Source organism: Crocodylus siamensis, chromosome 9, assembly GCF_052110815.1.
Source record: "Crocodylus siamensis isolate JL-2025a chromosome 9, ASM5211081v1, whole genome shotgun sequence".
In the NCBI taxonomy this organism is placed as follows: Eukaryota; Metazoa; Chordata; order Crocodylia; family Crocodylidae; genus Crocodylus; species Crocodylus siamensis.
In genome coordinates this window covers 36,283,345-36,303,711 of record NC_143403.1, presented here as the reverse complement: position 1 = coordinate 36,303,711, position 20,367 = coordinate 36,283,345, and the positions used below count along the sequence as shown (strand labels likewise).

The 20,367-nt window shown below is 48.0% G+C and overlaps 1 protein-coding gene across 9 annotated transcripts in view; it reads right to left on the bottom strand.

Moving 5' to 3' along the window:
• CPNE2 (copine 2) overlaps positions 1–20,367 on the bottom strand; it is a 221,987-nt gene that overhangs the window by 108,457 nt on the left and 93,163 nt on the right. For 8 of the 9 annotated variants that reach the window (XM_090062655.1, XM_090062652.1, XM_090062649.1 and 5 more), the window contains 2 exons: positions 8,996–9,175; positions 4,046–4,120 (listed from right to left, as the gene is read on the bottom strand). In XM_090062655.1, coding sequence (XP_089918781.1) covers positions 4,046–4,120; positions 8,996–9,175 — 255 coding nt within the window. The remainder of the gene's footprint in view (positions 1–4,045; positions 4,121–8,995; positions 9,176–20,367) is intronic. The other variant, XM_090062651.1, reaches the window with a different exon arrangement.

Sequence of the window (20,367 nt, the reverse complement as noted above, 5' to 3'; positions counted from 1 at the left end):
TCTGGGATTTGTAGTCCACAGCTGCATCCAGGACTAAGTAAGTCAGCAGGACAGGGCAGGGCATCTCTGTACTCAAGAGAAGGTGAGTTTAACTCTCTTCCCAGACCCCAGCAAGGGTTTACCTGGGTTGGAGGGGGGGGCGAGGGGGAGGGGCAGGGCACTGAGCCAGCCAGTGAGCCCTCACTACCCCAGCTAAGGAGCAGAGGGATGGGGTCAGCCCTGCTCTCTGAAGCAGACACCACAGCCCAACCCAGGGCTGCAAAGCATGCTGAGGGACTGTGATTTATTTTAAACTAGGAAGGGGTCTGGGACAGAAGTTTCATAAACTGGTTTGACCTAAATCATTTAAGTCTGATACTATACTGAACCAGGTTTATCTTAAACCAGTTTCAGCCGTTTCGAAACTGGTTTATGTGTACTGAACTTCTGTTCTGTTACAGGTTTAAGCCAGTTTCTGATCACTTAAACTGGTTTATGTGTAACTTCTGTCCCTAGCCCATTAGATCCAGCTGAACTGTGACTGGTCATTTACTGCCAGCTATACCCCTGAAAGTATGCAGACAATAAAAAACGACAGGGATATTGTGCGGTCATTCTTCTCATTCTACCACACACTGCCTGCAGGGTCCCTGTGGGATTCACGTATTGTACCACCTCCAGACTCCCTACCTCAATCACACACAGTGGACATTCTTTCAAACCCTGACCACAAGGAAGACACTTTGTCAAGCACCATTTGCGGTGACAAACCCAAACCTTTGATTTCCCATAGACAGCCTTATCACAGATGGGACACATTTCACAAGGAGGGGGGCTGCAATAGAAACTCTCTCTTTAACACCATGAGTTGCTCCAGTGGTTATTCTAAGTATGACTTTGGAACTAAATCCCTTCCCCTTCACAAACAAGTCACATGCCAGATCTGCTTCAATGAGCCTTTTTGTCTAGCCATTTACAAGGCTAAAGACTTAGTGGTAAGGGCAGGGACTGTGGGTACTGGATAGGGACAAATATTTTCCCATGAATATCTGACAGAATGTTGGAGCCAGTCTTACTTCAGTTTTGTGCTTATGTTCCTTCTTGCTCCATTTGCCCTGCACATTGACTCAGCAGGGTTTTACTGGCACCAAGGCTGCATTGCACAAGCATTTAAGCTCCAGTGCACAACCATGTGCAAATTTCACTCCCCCCACAAGTGCCCAACTTTGACATTAGCAAGTTACATGATATCATGTCTGGTTACCCAGAACTCCTGTTCTCCAGCTCCCTTACACAAACGCACAATGCACTATTCCTAAATCATTTGGGTATCTGGGATGTTTTAGGAACAAACACCTGCCTCTCAGTACCAGAGTTAAGAATTCCTAGAACAGCACAAGTATGTAAAAGATGCTGATGTGCTCCTAAGAATGGTTCAGGTGGGATGCAAGTGCATGGGATTTGTGTTCCTGAGTCACTTAGACCCTGTTATTGACCACAGCCTCAACCTCAGTGTTTCTCAGTGCCCCCATCTGTAAAATAGGAATACAGGGGGTTGTGTGAGGACTGGTTCATATTCAAAATATTCTGCTCAAACATTTTAGGTATCAAAGAGAATTATGAGTGATGCCATCTGCCTGTGGATCATCTTCTCAGGTTTTATAATCACTCTACATGCATGCCCCTCCCCAACTTCCCACTCCATATCCCCAAATCATCCCAATTTCAGATGCTTGCTAGATTGGCAACTGGCTGTGCACAGTTGGAAATCTTGGCTGAGATGAGGCTTTCTTCCAACCACAGCTGATAATTCCTTTCCAGCTGCTGACTGGGGAGGGAGATGAAAGGTCTCCATGGCACAGTGAATTAAAATGGGTCCCATTTGCATAATGAAGGAGAGTTCACGATTCTCTACTCAGGCAGAAAGGAACATGAAGATTCTGCCTCTAAAGGTTTGGCACAGTGGATGGGAGGCCTGGCAGGACCAATGCTGAAAGAGCTCTCGGGACAAGACCGAATGTTCCACAAACTAAACAAAAAGGAGCAGCCAGCTGGCTGTACATGTATACGTCTCTGCTCTCAACAACTGCTCGCCCACCCCACTCCTTTTAGCAGCCAGAAGCATGGGACACTAAAAGAATCTAATGGATGAAAAAAATCCTATTCAGAGATAACTGGACACACTTTATGCTAGGGTAAAGAGCACACCTCATCACCAAACACCTACCTAATGCTCATATGCTGGCGCATGCTACTGCTCTCCTATTGTGCCTGGCCCAGCAAAGAGGAGCCTGATACTCTTCTGGCTACTAACTAACAGAATTAAAGCAGCAGAAGCCTGTGCTTTTCATCATGCTGGAAGGACCCTTGTGCAATCCCTGACAATACAACAAGGATGTTTTTAAGTAATGGTGGGGAAAATCCAAACCCACAGGACAAGCGTTTGACACATTCAAGTCTCCCCTCAAGCATTTTATTGCGCTCCTCATCATACACTTACATGTGATTGCTTGGGAAGAGCTGCTCTGGAAAAAGCTCCAGAGACCTTGGGGGGTGGAGTTTTGGATTTTAAAAGCTACAAAACTAATGTTTACTAGAGTCAAGAACAGGAGAACATTGGTATTTTCTTGTTTACAATGGAAAAATGTTTCCAATGCTGAATTTACAACTCCAACATTTCAACAGCATGCATTTAAACACCACAGCATGCTTCAGAAGACCCAAAAAGGCAACCTGACTATAAGTAAAAGTTAAATTTTGTCAGTCTATTCCCATCCCTATTTAAATGCAAAGAAGTCCAATCATCTAAATAGCACAAAGGGAATCTTACATGTCAAATCCTTTCAGTTTTAATGATCCAAGGGATTAGTAACAGATAAGGATTTTTCTTTCAATGTATGATTTTTTTTTTTAGCTTGACAACTCTTTCATTCAGCCTAATTCTTCCCAAGGAAGTAACAAACAAGGTGCAAAAAGACACTTAGCTTGAGAAGATGCATAAGATCAGGTACTGCTTTTAAATTTTGCCATTTCCCTAGCTTTGGCAGGTAGAGGATTAACATTAGTGAGTAAAAGACAAACACCATTACTATTTTACCACTGTTTACAATGACCACCAACAATGTAAAGATCATAGAGAATGGCAAATCTTGGTGACTTCAAACATGGCAGTCAGCAGTCCTTCCCAGCTGCAGCCTGGAATGACCCAGCTCAGGTCAGAAGAGGCAAGTGCTCAGATCCAGCTGTTACCCTTTCTCCTTGCCACAGCACGGGAAAAGCACAGGAGATGTCCCTACCACCAAACCCCCACATCTGTGGGCTGGATCCAGTGGCTCTGTGGGCCATAACTCTAACATCTTTTGAACCCATTCTTAACTCATACTCCTTTTAACCTTGTTAAGCAACATGGAGGAAGGGAAAGTTCTTCAATTACATTGCTGTGACTCAGCTGAAACTCCAGCAACTAACCTAAAACATATGTTTAGAAGATGCAAAAACAGAACACCAGACCTAAATTCATTCTTTTCATTAAAAGAAAAATACATATATACACACCTACCCAATAATGGAAACGCCACCACCTAGGGGCTTATGCATGAGGAGCAAGACGCTGTTGCTAAGAGACCTGTTGCTAAGTTGTAAGTCCTCTCCTATTACTACAAACAGAAAGGCTGATTATCAACACAACAATCAGCCCTTTCCCCTCAGTCTGTTTCAGAGCGATTTGAAGAGAGACGTTTTATGTAATTAGAAAAAAACCCTGATATATTAGTTTTTACTGACACAGATTTAGATTTTGTTATTTTATTGCTGAGCAGACATTGGTGCTCTGCTGTGCCAGATGCTATATAAACAATGAGTGGCAGTCCCTGCCGTAAAAGAGCCTACAATCTGAACAGACAAAAGATAGGATGGGAAAAATGGGGAAACAGAGAAATGAAATCAGTTACTGAAAAACAGAACCCATTTCTCCTGGGTCCCCATCCAGTACCTTATCAAGTCAGCCACACAGAGCCTATTATCTATCTTCACACACACAATACATATAATAAGTCAGTAACCATACCATTATTATGCCTTTTCCGGCTGGCTTCCCATTTCCCAGAAGCAGAGTTCTTGTTATCTTCTTGCTGGAGACAATCTAAGGAAGCCAGAAAACACAGAAATGTAAATAATCAAAAGCAAAGCCATGAGAAATTGATCGCTGCCTAAGTTAGCAAATCCAGGCTAAATATTCGCAATAATTGTGTCTTTCAAAAACACCAAGATCAAGAATTTTGTTATTGCCACTGTCATCACCAGTATACAGTTACAGGAAATCCTCAGTCACTAAAACTGTTTAGACCACAGGCTTTTCTTTTATTTACTGCAAAGCATTAGTGGGAACGTAAATCAAGGGGGTTCAGCATTTCACAGGATCAGGTCCTAAACTATACATACAGGAAAGAAGTTCTGCCGCCCTCAAAATGCAGATGTCTGTCTGAACGCTGCAGCTGGTACACTAAAAACAGTAACACCACCCAACAGTTTGAGAAGAGGAGAAACACACTGTATTCAGGACTGAACTATGGGCCAGATCCTCAGCGGATAGAATGGTTGTGACTGACTGAAGCCAGTGGAGCAATGGTGACTTATAACAGCTGAGGGTAGAGCCAGATTTTTTTTAATTGATCCCTCATTTTAAACACCTTCCTAGAGCACAATACCATTTCTTTATCTAATAATCTGCTTGTCAACCAGTAATTAATTTTCTTAATTTCCTAATGCTAAATCCTGTTAAGTACTGAGCACACTCAATTCCCACGATATTCAAGGCCACTTTTTAAAAGTTTATTACAGTTTCCAAATGGCTCCTCTTAGGCTTTTAAAGAAGAGAAATGAACAGTAAACAATGCAGATCACCTTCTGAACCTTGCTTGGGGTCCAATTATGCAAAATGCAATTTTCCTAGCTGCCATAAGGCAAAAATCATCACCATCCAATGCAGCATACACACAAACACCAGCACCACTGACAAGAAAGCTGCCAATTATTAATTTAATTATAGTGCTTTTTGAAGCTTCCAGTTCCCATCCTTGGAAGGGAGGGAGGCTAGAGTATTTTACAGACATTTTATAGAGGTGGTGCTACAGATCCATCTGGATACTCCCCATTGCACTCCCCCCAGTCTGATCTCATGAGACAATGTTTTTTCTCTTTCCCCTTTCTTATCAGATACCTCTTCAAGCCAACGGCGAGTTCCCTTCATAGCAAAGGTATACAGGATTGTGCATCCAGGATAAGAGCAGAAGGTTTGGAGCCTGTATTCCAGAAACAGCCAGTAGCTATTACATCAGAGTGACAAGACCACAACTCAGAGAATTAGATGTTTGTGCAATGCTGCCCAAGAGAGCAGTTATTGCTTTCTGACTGTGTCAGGCTCTTTGCTTCTGCCCTGAGGCATAAGTGTGGATCACTCCAAATCACTCTAGTTCAAACAGCTACAAAAGTTGTTAGGAGTCATGGAGTGATCCAGCCTTCCCTTTAAACCCAGGCAGGGACTTAACAAGGAGCAATAAAAATACTCCAACTAATCTGATGGAGTTGACATGCACACAGGTGTGTACACACACACACACACACACACATACACTTAGAAGGAGGAAAAGTCTGCCATTCTTCCAGTGGTTCTTCAGAGCAAAATTATTTGTACTCGCGGTGACTTCTTTTCCCTTGTTACAATTGTCCAAGCCTCAAAAACTGGGCAGATTTAATAAAAATCATACAAAGACAAAAGCAACGATCAAAACCAAGCTAAAACCCCACTGCTTGCCTGAACCTTATGCTAACTCATCCTCTCAGCACCTACTCCAGTTAATTATACCAAAGAAAAATGCTACCTTTCCAATTTGGCCCTATGATTATGCTGTATTGTAAGATTGTGTTTCTGTGCTTCTGCTAAACAACACATTGTCCACAGTGAAATCCACAGAAGACCAATCACTCTTGTGCAAGGGATCCTGGGAAGCAGTTTGATTCCATGTTCACCTACCAAGAGCAGAATGCACAGGGCCAAGGGAGATGTTAGTTGACATCAGACATGAGTTCCCAGCTTGTTGGGTGCAGCTCTTTCTTTTGGATTAGATGAGAGGGAGATCCTTTAAGGGAAAGCTTGAGCATCACTGGCACAAATTAATCAGACCATTAGCTGAAGCGCTAAGTAGTTTGTGCTGCCTTATCTACAGGACTTCTTCTTTTGAAGAAGCTTTTGCAGAATCTCCAAAGTTCTCACAAGCTTACAGAAGTTGAGCAGCTGGGTGCCCAATCCAGCTTGCACCACTTAAAGTCTCTACCTGAGTCCCCAGGATGGCAGGGGTCAGGCTTCTCCTGTAAAACAGCCCCAAGAACAGGGCAAAGGCCCCGCTCCTCCTTGTCAGTTACAAAGACAACATACAGAGGCCTGAAACACATGGCCATGTAACCAGTGAAAGCACTAACTGGTACTGACCTGGGATGAAGAGTTGGTGGGGCCACAGCTCCACTAATCTGCTGACTTCTGGAAAACCATCAGCACTCCCCTCCCAACAAGCCCAAGAGCAGCACCAAATGAGGATGCTTCCAGACAGGGAAGGTTTGTACAGACCTAAGATTTCTACTCATACCATCCCTTTAAATTACTATGGAACAGACTATTAAGAGCCCCTCCACTAACAGACCTGGGAGATAAACTGTAGAATCACTATTTGCAGAAATACTGTAGCAATAACTTGTCAGTTAACAGACATTTGTTCCCAGAGGAGTTCAACTTCATATGCAGTGGGCTGACCAGAGGGGACACTTGGAAAGACTGAGGGGCCAAAGACCAGGCAGGCTTTGCTACAGTCAGGGGTATGATACCCTACCAGAGTTGGGCTCCCCAGCCTTCTCACCAGCCCGGGTCCTTTTCCAAGGCGTGACACTGCAGGCGTGATCAGAAGAATGGGCTGATCTACTTGCAGTCACACACACACACACGGCACCCTCCTTTAGGCTGTGCATGATTCATGGATGAGAATCTGGGATATCAGCCACCGAGCAGCAGAGGAGTTTTCAGCCCAGGTACAAACGAATCATTGTCAAAGCCAGGATCTCATTTAACAAGTAGGTCGTTTGAATTTGGGTTCTCTCCAATTCATGCCACCAGTCCAGCAGCAGGCTGCAGCCATTCCAGTCTCATGCTTTGACTTCACTATATTTCACAGCCTCAGCAGGGGGTCTGGTTTGGTTGGGTGACCTTCAGCACAGACCTGAGTTCAGTGGGGTGTGTGATAGCTGTTCAAAAGGGAGCCCCTGTTCCCACTCAGTCAATAAGGGAGCCTACCCCCAGCATGTTATGGGGCACTGCTGCTGCTGGAGGTGCCACTTCTTTGATAAAGCTTAAAGACAGGGCCTGCTTGTCAAATGATCTCCTAGAACCAAACCCCTCCCCACCTTATCAGGAACTTTAGCCAGAGTATCCTAGTCAGGATTCAGCTCAATTCCAGTCCATCTATAACAGTTAGCAACCTCATACAGTGATGGGCTGGGTGCTTGTGACCTGGCTGCAGAAAAGGGCTCCCCATCCCCCACCTCTGATCCCCTGCTGTTCCAATCCACTCCCTTCCCTGTGCCCCCCCCCCCCGCTCTGCTTACTAGGTGCCACTGAAAGCCATCATGAACACCAACATCAAATGGCAAATTCAGTGGTGAGGGCAAAAAGCAGGAGGCTGCAAATGCCTGTCTTAACATGGCTCCTTTAAATCTAAGCCCTCCCTGTGCCCCAGAATCAGACCTTTGCAGACCAGATCGAAGCTCTTAGAAGGCTGAACCTAGCCTGAACGCTGTGGATAGTCAATCCCTAGTCTATAAAATTCATCTCTCCACTTGCAATGGATAAAGTCACCTTCACATGTTGTCCCAAGTGCACTGAGCTGCTGCCCTGTTCCACACCAGAAGCAGGTGAATTGCAGTGGTACATGAATTGATTCTAAGAGTAGGATTTTCAGAAGCTCTACACACTGACCCAACTCTATTCCACTAGTGTCAAGTGACTTCAACAAGACAAAATTAGGCCAATGCTGAGCCTTTTTTTTTTTTTGGGGGGGGGGTGGTGTCACACCCTGGGTATACAATGTCCCAAAAATCTGTGCAAGGAGAATGTTGGCAGTTGCAAAGTCAAACTCAGGAATTAAGAAAGGTCAGAACTATAGTGGCACAGGCAACTCAAGGTCAGACCTCTTGTATGTATTCTTTATGCAAAGGTATTGATAATCACATGATGAAATATGTGATTCTCCTTAAAAAAAGTCACTTTGTAACTCTACACCCTCCCCAGATCCCTCGCCATGCTTCTGTCTCTTCTGCATTTCAACCTAATGGTTTCCTCTGGGTTGCCAGAAATAATAGCCCTGAAAAAAAAGGAGAGGGAAAGTTTCTCTGCCCTCCATTCTCATGCCACAACACACCAGAGCAGATGGGTGCTGCAGCCAAAAGGAATGTTTGCATCCAGAAGCTGAGGCACAGTTACTGTAGACAAAATCTCAGGAAAATTTAGCTGCCAAATTCTTACAAGTCTGAGTTTATGTAAATGGAGACTTTTCCAAAGCTTATCAAACTTGGCCAGGTTTACCCATTTTTATTCCTCAGATACAGAACAAGATACGGGACAGGCATCTCCACCTGCCAAATTTCAGATGCTCTAGTCCATGGGCATCTGAACCACTGCATGAATATTTTGTTCATATAGACAGAACAAGGCCTCTTCCCCTATTCTCAGAAACAGCAGAAGCACTTTTCATGAACTTTTCCAAAAGAATTCAGCCCAAGGCAGATACCACATGTGGGCCATTTCAGCCTGCCATTAAAATGCAATCTTCTAATGGAAAGTTCTATGCCAGACAAGCTTAACTAAAGGCAGCCTTACCAGTTCCTCATGTGTCTGGCATGCCTCTGGAGTCCCACTGGACAAAGACCCATGAATCCCCATTAGCTGCTGGCACCCAGCTCACTAGAGACTCACCATGCCCAAGGTGCAGGAGAATTCCCCCAGGAAGTCATGCTCATACAGTTGCATGCTGGACTTATCCTGGTCAAACAGGGCAAACTTTAGCTTCTGGACTTCTTCAAAGTGGTAGTCAATGACAAACTTCTTGGAAAAGGCAGGGTTGAGGTTATTCACAGCTGTCTCTGTTCTGTCAATCTGTGAGGAGAGGAGGTGTTAGAGCATTCAGGCCACTCAGGTACATATACTGTTTTCCTCACTCTGTCACTGGCTTACCTCTGTACTTCTTCCATATAGCAACTATTAATCAGCTACAGAATTAAGGTCCAAAATAAGCATGTAGTATTCAGGATGCTTGTATACTTGTGCCTACTGTGCCTGGCCTAAGTATTCAGCCCATAAACGGATCCTGTGAAAGTGAACAGCTAAGCTTTACAAGGGTGGCGACTCCTATACAAAGCCATAGCACAGTTCTGCAGGACTAGACTAACCACACCAACCCCTCCATGCTATGGGCTTGATCCAAATCTTGTTGAAGCCCAAAGAGCCTTGGCGTGAATAAAGATATAAATCAATCCTTGAAGCATGCCGCTCCCCATCTGGAGATCATTTCATGAGGTATTAGGATAGCAATCCCTTCCACAACCCTGGTAGTTTGCAGAGGCCTCCACAGCACATCAGCTAAGCAAACCCCCCACAAGTGTGTGCACAAGGGAGCATTTCACTCAGATACGCCTGAGCCCAAAAACTAGGGGTGGGCAAAATGCAGCCCACTGGCCATATTGGGCCTGCCAATTTATCCTATTCGGCCCACCAGCTACTGCCAGGAGCCTGAGGAGAGAAGGCTGCGCCCCACACCATTTCACTCTGCCACAGCCAAGGCCAGGCTGCACAGCACAGACTCATCTGCACCCTCCCTCCCCATCTCCCTCGACACCACCTAGCTTCCTACTGGTGCTGAAGCTATGCAGTCTTGGCACCTTCCTTAGGCTCCTGGTGGGCTGGATAAGATCAGTTGCACCCCACTCCCAACCCTCAAGAACTCACCAAAACTCCTTAAGCAGCCCTTCAGCCCAAATAATTGCCCACCCCTGCCATAAACAGTACCTCTGTACATGTCAGTCACTAATGTTCTTCTGTTGCCATGAAGGAGAACCTGCATCCACATGGCTTCAAAGTCAGGCCAAGGTGCCACAGCAGAAACAAGCAAAACTTGCCTCAAAACTTAACAGAGACAGAAGTGTTACTCCCCTCATATGCTCTGACTCAAAAGAAAGAGAAGACCTGTGTGGCTTTCACTTCCCAGAGTTACTACACAATAAGCACATTAGATGCCATTTCCATGGCTTCAGCATAGTGTTATGAAGGACACCATGCTAGAAAGGACAAGGCTGGCAATGCTAATATTCAAGAACCATCCATAAGGTTTGCTGTCTGAAATAGCTCTCAGACCAATGAGACTGGGGACAGGGTGAGAGAGAGAGCATTTGGAAGGCGACGTGGGTAGGTTTGATACATGCTGTAACTGCATATTAAAGCAACACGTGTCACATTGTGGCTTTTAGCCTTCCGCGTTGTGCCGCAATGTCTGGATTGTGTATACATGCCTCGATGAATTTTAAACTGACAATCCGGGAAAGGAAAAGAAGTGTTAATCTGCCCTGCTACCTACACACAGAGGTTCCCCATTCCTTCCCTGCTGCTGATTCTTGACCACAGCAGTCATACTGACGCAGCTTTTTACATTGCCAAATGGCAGTGAAAGCCAAGAGGGCCGTTATGATGTACCTGGTGGGTGAGGCAAGACAGCACGTTTTACCCAACACATCTGGTGCATTGGACAGCAGAGAAACAGCTAAGAACAGTACATTCTGTTTTTAGCTCCTAGAAATGCACTGTGCTACAAGACAACAGGAAAAGCCAGATGCACAATGGAATTAAGGGAACTAAGTCTTGAATTCAGTGGGAATTAGGTGTCTAAATGCCATTTTACAACCAGTCCTGTGTTTTGCAGTTACTACCAACTCATCAAAACACCAAAACGTGGGTGCTGTCCCCCATCCCCATACAGAAGGATCACATTAAAATGACCTTCAACCAAGGAAAGCCTGTGAGAGCAGAGCTTGTAACTTCAGGGTCCTAGAAATGTCCATAAATCAGGCAAGATCTAGGCTGTTGGTCTAGACAAGTCACATCTAATTTCTAATTAGTGACTATGGCTATGGGCCAAACATGGCCTTCACTTTCATCCATGTAGCCTCCTCCCTGATGTCAAGTGAGCCAGGTAGGTTCTACTAAATGCAGTTTACTGTTTACTAACAGAACCCCAGATAACACTGCAGAGCAGTCCTTCCTGATCTACTGTGCTCCTGTGTTCAGAGAAAATAATCTCCAGATAATTTAGTGCAATTGATGTATTTAATGATCCAGACTCAGTCAATTTCATCAACTGATGACCCTTCCATGCTCAATCAGTGACACACGTTCCCAACAGCAGACATGATTCAATACGAAACAGACCCCTGGCTCCTTCCTGAGAGGCTAAGCAAGTAGGGCAGCTGCCTGCAAATCATCTGCAGGACATTCAGGGAGTGCCAATACCCTCCTGTTGCTCAAAGGGCATGCCCCCTTCACCGGGGGAACTCCCCTTCTGCTGCATCCTATGGCAGTAAGCTCACATCATCCTGTCCTATCCATCACTTAATACCATTGTTCCTAAAGCAGTTTTTAAGAGTGAGGTGCCCCCAGGACCATGCTGCACCTGGAAGGAATATGAAAGGGCTGTCCAGCACTTTTCAAACTCCAGATTCTTTTTTTCTTGAAATCCCTCTAGAAATGGCCCCTCCCTGCCACCAATATCCACATTACACACCGATTCACCAGTACACTAGGCAGGTTCCTAGCCCCCCCCAGCCTCCAATGTCTTTGTAAGCATTTATCAGATTGTAGAAAGGAGGAGCTCCAGGGCCACCTGCATGGCAAAGAGATGCAATCTTACCATTACTGAAAAACAGTCTGATCCACAATTAGGCTTCTCAAACAAATGGCCTAATTTTCATAGGTACTGAGAACCCACCACTTAGTAGATACCTAATTCAGGCACAAACTTGTTCAAAAGCATCAACCTTAATTTTCCACACCTGGCTACTAGGGTGACATGAGCCTTAAAAACACTTACAGCTAGACACAGGGCCAAGAGGCTGCTAATGCTGTGCCAGTTGTTCCTTCAGTAGGCAGAAGGGGAAAGGCAGCTCTTTAAAACAAAAGAAGGCTGAGTTTATTTGTGCTTGATCAGTGCAATTACATTGCGCTAGAATTACTGTCATCTCAGCATTCAGTTCTGGGTAACACACACACACCAGAGAGTCAGAACTTCCCTCCCATCACAGGCTTTGCATCTTCTTGTTACTAGGGAACCATTTAAAACCTCAGCACAAAGACTCAGTAAGAAGCTGGTTTGCAGTCCAAAAGCACCACCTGAGCTGATCACAAGCCATGGCCTGAACATCCTGGGCCAAGTATACCATGGAGGCAGGCAGGAGCTGCACAACTTTACTCTGCTCTCAACCAACCTGCTCCAGGGATCTCTGTGTAGAGCTGTGGCCAGAAGGGATAACAGAAGTGAGGGCATTAAGCAACGGAATAAGCAAGGAACTAATCCTGGAAGACCACTCTTGACCTAGGAGGCAGCTTCAAGGAGATTCTTTACAAGCCTCCCTAGTGCAGACTCACACCAGCAAGATGATTCTGTTTGCTCTAGCCTGGATATAAAAGAGGAGTTACAGCACTTGGAATATGGAGAATTAGGGACCAAGACAGGGAGGTGGTCTAAACAAAGGCTTTCTGTTGCTGAAAATTTGCCAATAAAGCAACATAAAAAACTTTTCCTCTTGCAATGAACCCAACCACTAACGCTTGGCTTCAGTCCCCTTTGAGACTGCCTTTTGGCCAGCACAGCATATTTGTGGTTTCTGAAACACCCAGTTGTCTTAATTGAAGAGGGGCTTAATGAATATGACAGGGCCTTTTAGTTCTCTTTTGACCTCATTTCACTGACTATAGGGCTGATGCATGTTGGGTTTTACGTCTTGGGACAGACTGGCTGTTCTTCCTTTGCAAGACCCCACGGGTTAACAGGATAGCTGGAGAGCAGTTTTAGCGCTGCTTGGTCACTTGAGTCCTTTCAGGGTTACCCTTATGAAAAGCTTTCTATGGTCAGGAAGCTGACCATATATATATGGTCATATATCCATCCCCTCATTCATTTTCTTCAGCGGCAGAGCTCATTCAAGCCTCAAGGTGTAGGAGGGAATGAACAAAGCCCAAGCCTTCAGTAAGGCTCTGGGAGCAGTGAGAGACACGTGGGTGAAAGCCCGCTGCGCCCCCACTCCCCCGCAGCCCCCCAGAGACCCCCCAGCAGCCACAGAGCCCCTTGCCAGCCCCCAGCACAGCCGGAGGTAAGCAGGGCCCATGGTGGGAGGGGGTTAACCCTTAGTGAGTGGGAGGAGGCTGCTGAGGGGGAGCCAGGCTGGGTCTCATCCCACCCAGGCCCCTACTTTGCCCAGCACCCCAGGGAGCCATGCAACCGGAGCTGCGTGAACAGGCTGTGCAAAAAGGCATGCTTGTTTGCCGGCATGTGAGTTAGCATGGAGTTTGCGCAGGAGGGTGAGCGGGAGGGCCCGAGGCCCTGGCTGTGAGCCCCCCAGGGTAGACAGTCCCAGTCGTACCCAACCTACCAGTGGCATGACGTGGATGGGCACGTGCCACACCCCGAGGGTGCCCTTGGGCTCTGCGGCCCCCCCCCCCCCGGTGCCTCAGAGATGGCGACCCAGACAGAGCCCCTGGCTCTCAGCTGCGCAGGCTGCCTGTCCCTTTTTCAGGCTCTGGGGCCGGGACGCATGGCTACCCCCTTTTGTGAGGTCTGCTTCCTTTTGGGGTCTCTGGCGCGACAGCTGGAGGAGCTCCAAGCCACAGTCCAGAGACTGCGTGTCATCAGGGACTGTGAGCAGGAGATAGACTCCTACTGCCAGGCCCTTCTGCCCCGGGAGGCGGAGGGTAGACCACGGTCTCCCTCCAGGACAAGGGAGGACTTGGGGACCCCCCATTCTCTCCAGTCAGGGGCATGGACCAAGGTGTTCAAGGGCCCCAAGGCCCACCGCACCAAGGCCCCTGCCCCGCCGGAGCTTAGCAACAGGTACGCACCTCTTGCAGTCCCAGCAGAGCCTGCTAAGTTGACAGCTCCCTCAGACAACACAGGCCTGAATGCAGCTACCACCCCCGCTCTCCTCAAGACAAAACGTAAAGTGTTTGTTGTGGGAAACTCCATCCTGAGGGGGACTGAGGGGGCAATCTGCCACCCCAACCCCTTAGCCCAGGAAGTCTGCTGCTTCCCGGGGGCCCGCATCTGAGACATTGTGGAGAAGATCCCTAAGCTCCTCCAGCCCACAGACCACTATCCTATGCTCCTTATTCACGTGGGCACCACTGACACGGCTCGGAGCGCTCCCAGCCGGGTCATGAGGCACCACAGGGATTTGGGAGCGGGGCTAAAGGCTCTGGGGGCACAGGTGGTGCTCTCTTTGATCCTCCCAGTCTCGGGGTATGGGCTGAGGAAGGAGAGGAGGATCCAGGTAGTCAACCAAAACTGGGGCACTGGTGTCATCGTGAAGGCTTTGGCTTCCATGACCACAGTCCGCATTTTGGTGAGAGAGGCAGCGAGCTGCTGGGAAGAGATGGCCTCCAACTCTCTCCCCTGGGGACGAGGCTCTTCTCAGCCATACTGGCTGACCTGCTCCACCGGGCTTTAAACTAAGCCCGCTGGGGAATGGGGGGAATACCACCACTGTTGGCCCACTGAGCAACCTTTGAAAAACCAGAAGGCCAAGGCACTTAAGGGGTCCCACCCCTGCCCCAGCCCTGGTACAATCTGTGGGCAAGGCAAGAGCCCCCAAAGGGACACTTGCCTGCCTGTACACAAATGCCAGGAGCCTGGGGAATAAGCAGGAGGAACTCAAATAACGCAAATAATTATGATGTCATAGGGACAATGGAGACCTGGTGGGACTCCACCCATGACTGGACCATGAGTATAGATGGCTATACCCCGTACAGGAAGGATTGAGTAGAGAAAAGGGGCAGGGGTGTAGCTCTCTATGCTAAGGAAAGCTACGCGTCCCTGCAAGCTGATGTTGGCAACCAGGGTGGATGACTGGAGACCTTCTGGGTTAAAAATCTGTGGGGAACACAGCACAGGGGACACAATGGTGGGAGTCTGCTACAGACCTCCCACCCAAAGTCCTGAGCTTGACCAGGAGTTTGCCCAGGAACTGGCTGAGGCTGCATGCTCCAGGACCATGGTTGTCACGGATGACTTCAATTACCCGGACATCTCATGGGAGGATCACTTAGCAAAATCCGAGTGGTCACAAAGCTTCCTATCATGTCTGGATGACCTCTACCTGACTCAAGAAGTCTATGGGCCAACAAAAGGTAAAGCATTACTCATCCTTGTACTGGCAACTGGGGATGACCTAATCAGTGACCTAGTGATCACTGGGAAGCTGGGTGACAGCAGCCACTAGTTGATCACCTTCACCATCTGCCATAAAGCTGGCAAGTCAGTCAGCAACACTGAAGGTCTCAACTTCAGGAAAGCCGACTTTGACAAGCTCAGGAGGTTGGTCAGTGAGGCTAAGGGACCTTGACCCCAGGGGGAGGGGAGTTCAGGAAGAGAGGTTGCTCCTCAAGGGAGTGATCCTCAGTGCATGAGCTAATTCAATTCCATCTCAGCAGAAAGGCAGCAAGAGGGCACAGCAGCCCCCCTGGCTCTACAGGGACCTCCTGAGGCTAAAAAGAAAGGCCTACAAAGGATGCCGGTTGGGATTCACCTCCAAGGAGGAATATTCTACACTGGTCCAGTCCTGCAGGGAGCAAACCGGGAAAGCCAAGGCTGCAACTGAACTCCAACTAGCTTCAAGCATCAAGGACAATAAAAAGTCCTTTTTCAGATTTGTGGGGAGCCGGAGGAAAAGCAAGGGCAACACTGGACCCCTGCTGAACCAGATGGGACAACTGACAACTGACGCCCAGGAAAAAGCCAACCTATTGGTACTTTGCATCGGTCTTTCATCAGTCCCATGGGATGCCCATGCCCACTATGGGACAGGGAGGTCTGGGTGAGGGAGATCCCCTGCCCTCCATCAATGCTGACCTTGTAAAGGAACACCTTGAGAGGCTGGATACCTTCAAGTCAGCCGGCCTTGACAATCTACACCCCAGGGTACTCAAGGAGCTGGCGAGCGTCATAGCCCAGCCCCTGGCACGAATCTTTGAAAACTCCTGGTGTAGTGCCTGAGGACTGGAAGAAGGCCAGTGTGGTGCCTGTCTTCAAGAAAGAGAGGAGGGTGGATCTGGCAAACTATAGCCCCATCAGCCTGACTTCTATCCTGGGGAAGATCTTAGAAAAGTTTATTAAAGAGGCCATCCTTAATGGACTGGCTGACACCAACATCCTGAGGGATAGCCAGCACAGGTTTGCTGTGGGTAGGTCTTGCTTGACCAATCTCATTTCCTTCTATGACCAGGTGACCTATCACCTGGACAAGGGAGAAGAGATTGATGGCATACAGTACAATCGCATCTTACGTGTATTTAACTTACGCGATTTCAACTATACCCGCTCGGCTGCTGGGGCTGGCCACTGGGTGCTGGCCGGGACACGGTATGTAGTGTGGCGCTGCATGGTACAGTCTGCGTGCACCTACATGCGGCGGCATGGCTGGGGGGCTCACGCAAGACGAGGTGACGCAGGATGAGAGGGACGAGGAGCGCGCGCGATAGACACAGCTGTTGCACTGCACGCACATGCTGCGCGGCGCCGCACTCGCCTTTTCCAGGCCCTGCAGTGGTGGCAGCTGCTCGGCATTGTAGCCGAGCAATTTCAACTATACATGCTGTTTTTGGAACATAAACCTCCTGTAAGATATGACTGTACTGTATATCTTGACTTCAAAAAAGCCTTCGATCTGGTATCCCATGATTACCTCTTGGTGAAACTGGTCAACTGTGACCTTGGGTCCACCACGATCTGCTGGCTGGAGAACTGGCTCCGTGACCAGACCCAGAGGGTGGTAATTGACAGAAGTCAATCATCATGGTGCCCTGTGACCAGTGGGGTCCCCCAAGGCTCTGTCCTTGGACCCATATTGTTCAACATCTCCACTGATGATGTGGACATTGGGATTCAGAAGTGGACTGGCCAAGTTTGCAAATGACACAAAACTTTTAGCCAAGAATCCACACAAAAGACAGGAGGGCGATCCAGGCTGACCTGGACAGGCTCAGCAAATGGGCGGACGAGAACCTGAAGGTGTTTAACACTGAAAAATGCAAGGTTCTCCACCGTGGGAGGCAAAACCTGCAGCACCCTTATAGGGTTGGCATTGCTACACTGGCTAGCACTACGGAAGAGAGATTCAGGGGTCATCATTGACCACAAGATGAACATGAGCCTGCAGTGCGATGCTGCGGCTATAAAAATGACCAAAACGCTGGCTTGCATCCATAGATGCTTCTCGAGCAAATCCTGGGACGTCATTCTCCCCTTGTACTTGGCCTTGGTGAGGCCGCAGCTGCAGTATTGCACCTAGTTTTGGGCTCCACAATTCAAAAAGGATGTGGAGAAGCTTGAGAGAGTCCAGAGAAGAGCCACGCTCATGATCAGAGGACAGGAAAACAGATGTTACATTGACAGGCTGAGAGCCATGGGGCTCTGTAACCTGGACAAGTGCAGGCTCAGGGGTGATCTGATGGCCGCCTATAAGTTTATCAGGGGTGACCACCAGTATCTGGGGGAAAGCTTGTTCACCAGAGTGCCCCAAGGGATGACGAGATCGAATGGTTATAAACTACTGCAAGACCATTTTAGGCTGGACATAAGGAAGAATTTCTTTACTGTCCAAGCCCCCAAGGTCTGGACCAGTCTGCCATCGGAGGTGGTTCAAGCACCTACACTGAACACCTTCAAGAGTAAATTGGATGCTTCTCTTGCTGGGATCCTATGACCCCAGCTGACCTCCTGCCCTTCGGGCATGGGGCTGGACTCGATGATCTTCTGAGGTCCCTTCCAGCCCTAATGTCTATGAAATCTATGAAGCTTCTGGTGAGCCTTCCAACTAGCTCAAAGGGGCTTGATTGGGTACGAAAAGAGAATGGACACAAAATGCAAAAATGTTCACCCAGTCTCTATGGAAAGGCTTTGCCCTGACTGGCAAGAGTCACAACTTCTCCCCCTCCTGTTCTGTGCGGAAGTTGTGACTAACACCGGCATTCACTCAGCTAGCTGCTATGGCTGTGCGTCTTCAGACAGAGCTTTGGATCTGGAGATGCTTCAGACGCTTCGGGGTCCAAAGCAGCACATCCAGGTCGAAGCGCCGGCTTCATTCAGCCTCCTGAAGCGGTTGGGAGCTTTTGAAGTGATTCAGAGCCGCCAGCCATAGGGCATAATGGGGAGACAATAAAATATCTATAACTTTGTTGCTTTTTGTCCAATTTGGATGGAATTTTCAGGGGTGGTAGATTCTGCAGAGATGATGAAGCCTGCCAAGTTTCAAGAAGATTGATGTAGGGGTTTGGGGGGAACAGCATCCCAAATTCTTGAAAACAAAACTCCTGTCACGTCTGTGTTACAACACAGGGGAGTCATAACTGCAGGGGTGGTAGCTCTGACTGAGGCCACAAAGTCTGCCAAGTTTCAAGAAGGTCTGTGCAGGGGTTTGGGGGGAACTGCCCCTCAAGCTGTGGACATGCAAAACTGGTGCCATGGGTGCTTGTGGGACTGACTGTCTGTTTTGGGGCGGGGCGGGGAGACACTGCTGCAGGCCTGGCTGCTAAGCTTCTGTGTTACCAGTTACCAATCAATCAATCGTGATTCACTCAGGGACCAGCTCAATCCACAGGACCTAGCTACTACATAAGGACTTAATGTGCAGCAATTAGCACCTACAAAACCAGGCTAAGGAGAGGAAAGAATCAATACAGACAATCAACTGCCCCAAGACAGAGACAGTCTTGGCGTGAGTTTTGCCTATCAGCAGCTAGGGGTGCAGGGCCCCGGACTCCCCCCTGGACAGGTCTGCTTGAGAGCTGGCAGGCGTCACAGCAGGGGTCACCACCCCTGAAGCTGTCATCCCGCTGAGCCTGAACACACGCAGTGTCACCCATGGCACGAGTTTTGCTTGTCAGTAGCTTGAGGTGCAGTTCCCCCCAAGCTCCTACACCAATCTCCTTGAACCTGGAAGGCTTTGTGGCCTCAGTAAGAGCTACCACCCCTGCAGTTTTGTGTCCCGCCCCCCTCCCCCCCCCCCCCGTGGTGTAACACACAGCTGTGACACGAATTTGGCTTTCAAGAATTTGGGGTAGCTTTCCCCAAACTCCTGCACCATTCTTCTTGAACCTTGGCAGGTTTCATGTCTCAACAGAGGCTACCACCCCTGCATGTTTCATCCAAATTGGACAAAAAACAACAAAGTTACAGATATTTCATTGATTCCCCATTATACCCTATGGCTGGATCTCCAAGGCGACTCCAAAGCTTCAGAGCTGCTTTGGTCGGATCAGCACGGAAACCCTGTCCAGAGCTCCAGATCGGATCATGGCCATCCAAAGCAGCCGGATTGCTGCCGACTTGCACAGGCCTACTAGCTGCTGAAAGTGCTACTGTAAGTTTGTTTGTGTTAACTAACTTAGCTGTAACAGAACCTGCCTTACAAGAAAAAAAGTGACAGCTTTCTGGCATTGTCTGCTGATTTCCTATGCCTGTGTATGCCCCAAAACACCTCAGACAAAAGCTAAGGGGGATTTAAATTCAGATGAAGTCAGTTTGCATACAAGCAATGTCCCAAGGACTGAAAGCTGAGGGAAGGATCACAAACAGATGAATGGCAAGCAGTTCAGGGGGTTGTGCCGTGTTCGCTCTTCTAAGACCTTTACTGATCTGGAAGAGGAAATACACAGTTGGCAGCAGTTATGAAACTGGGAGGACCTGCAAATCCCAACAAAAGCAGAAGAATCACATTGAGGAACCCACAATTTGTGCAGCACGTCAAATGAGAGTTGACTTGGAAATACACACAAGGGAAAATAAATGGAACAGTAACAACAGGAGGGCGAAATAGAGGAGGTAGTGGTGGTGGCTCTCCGGAGCAGAGACCTGGCAGCCAGAAAGGAAGACATGAGTTTCCCTTGCAGTATGGCAGAAAGAGGCCAGTGCAATTTTGGGTACTATATGCAGCAATATCAAATCATAGATCAGGAAGGTGACAGCCTGTCTCTGTTCAGCACAAGACACAGCTGTAGTGAGCAAGATACTGCACTCGGTTCTCAGAGCTTCA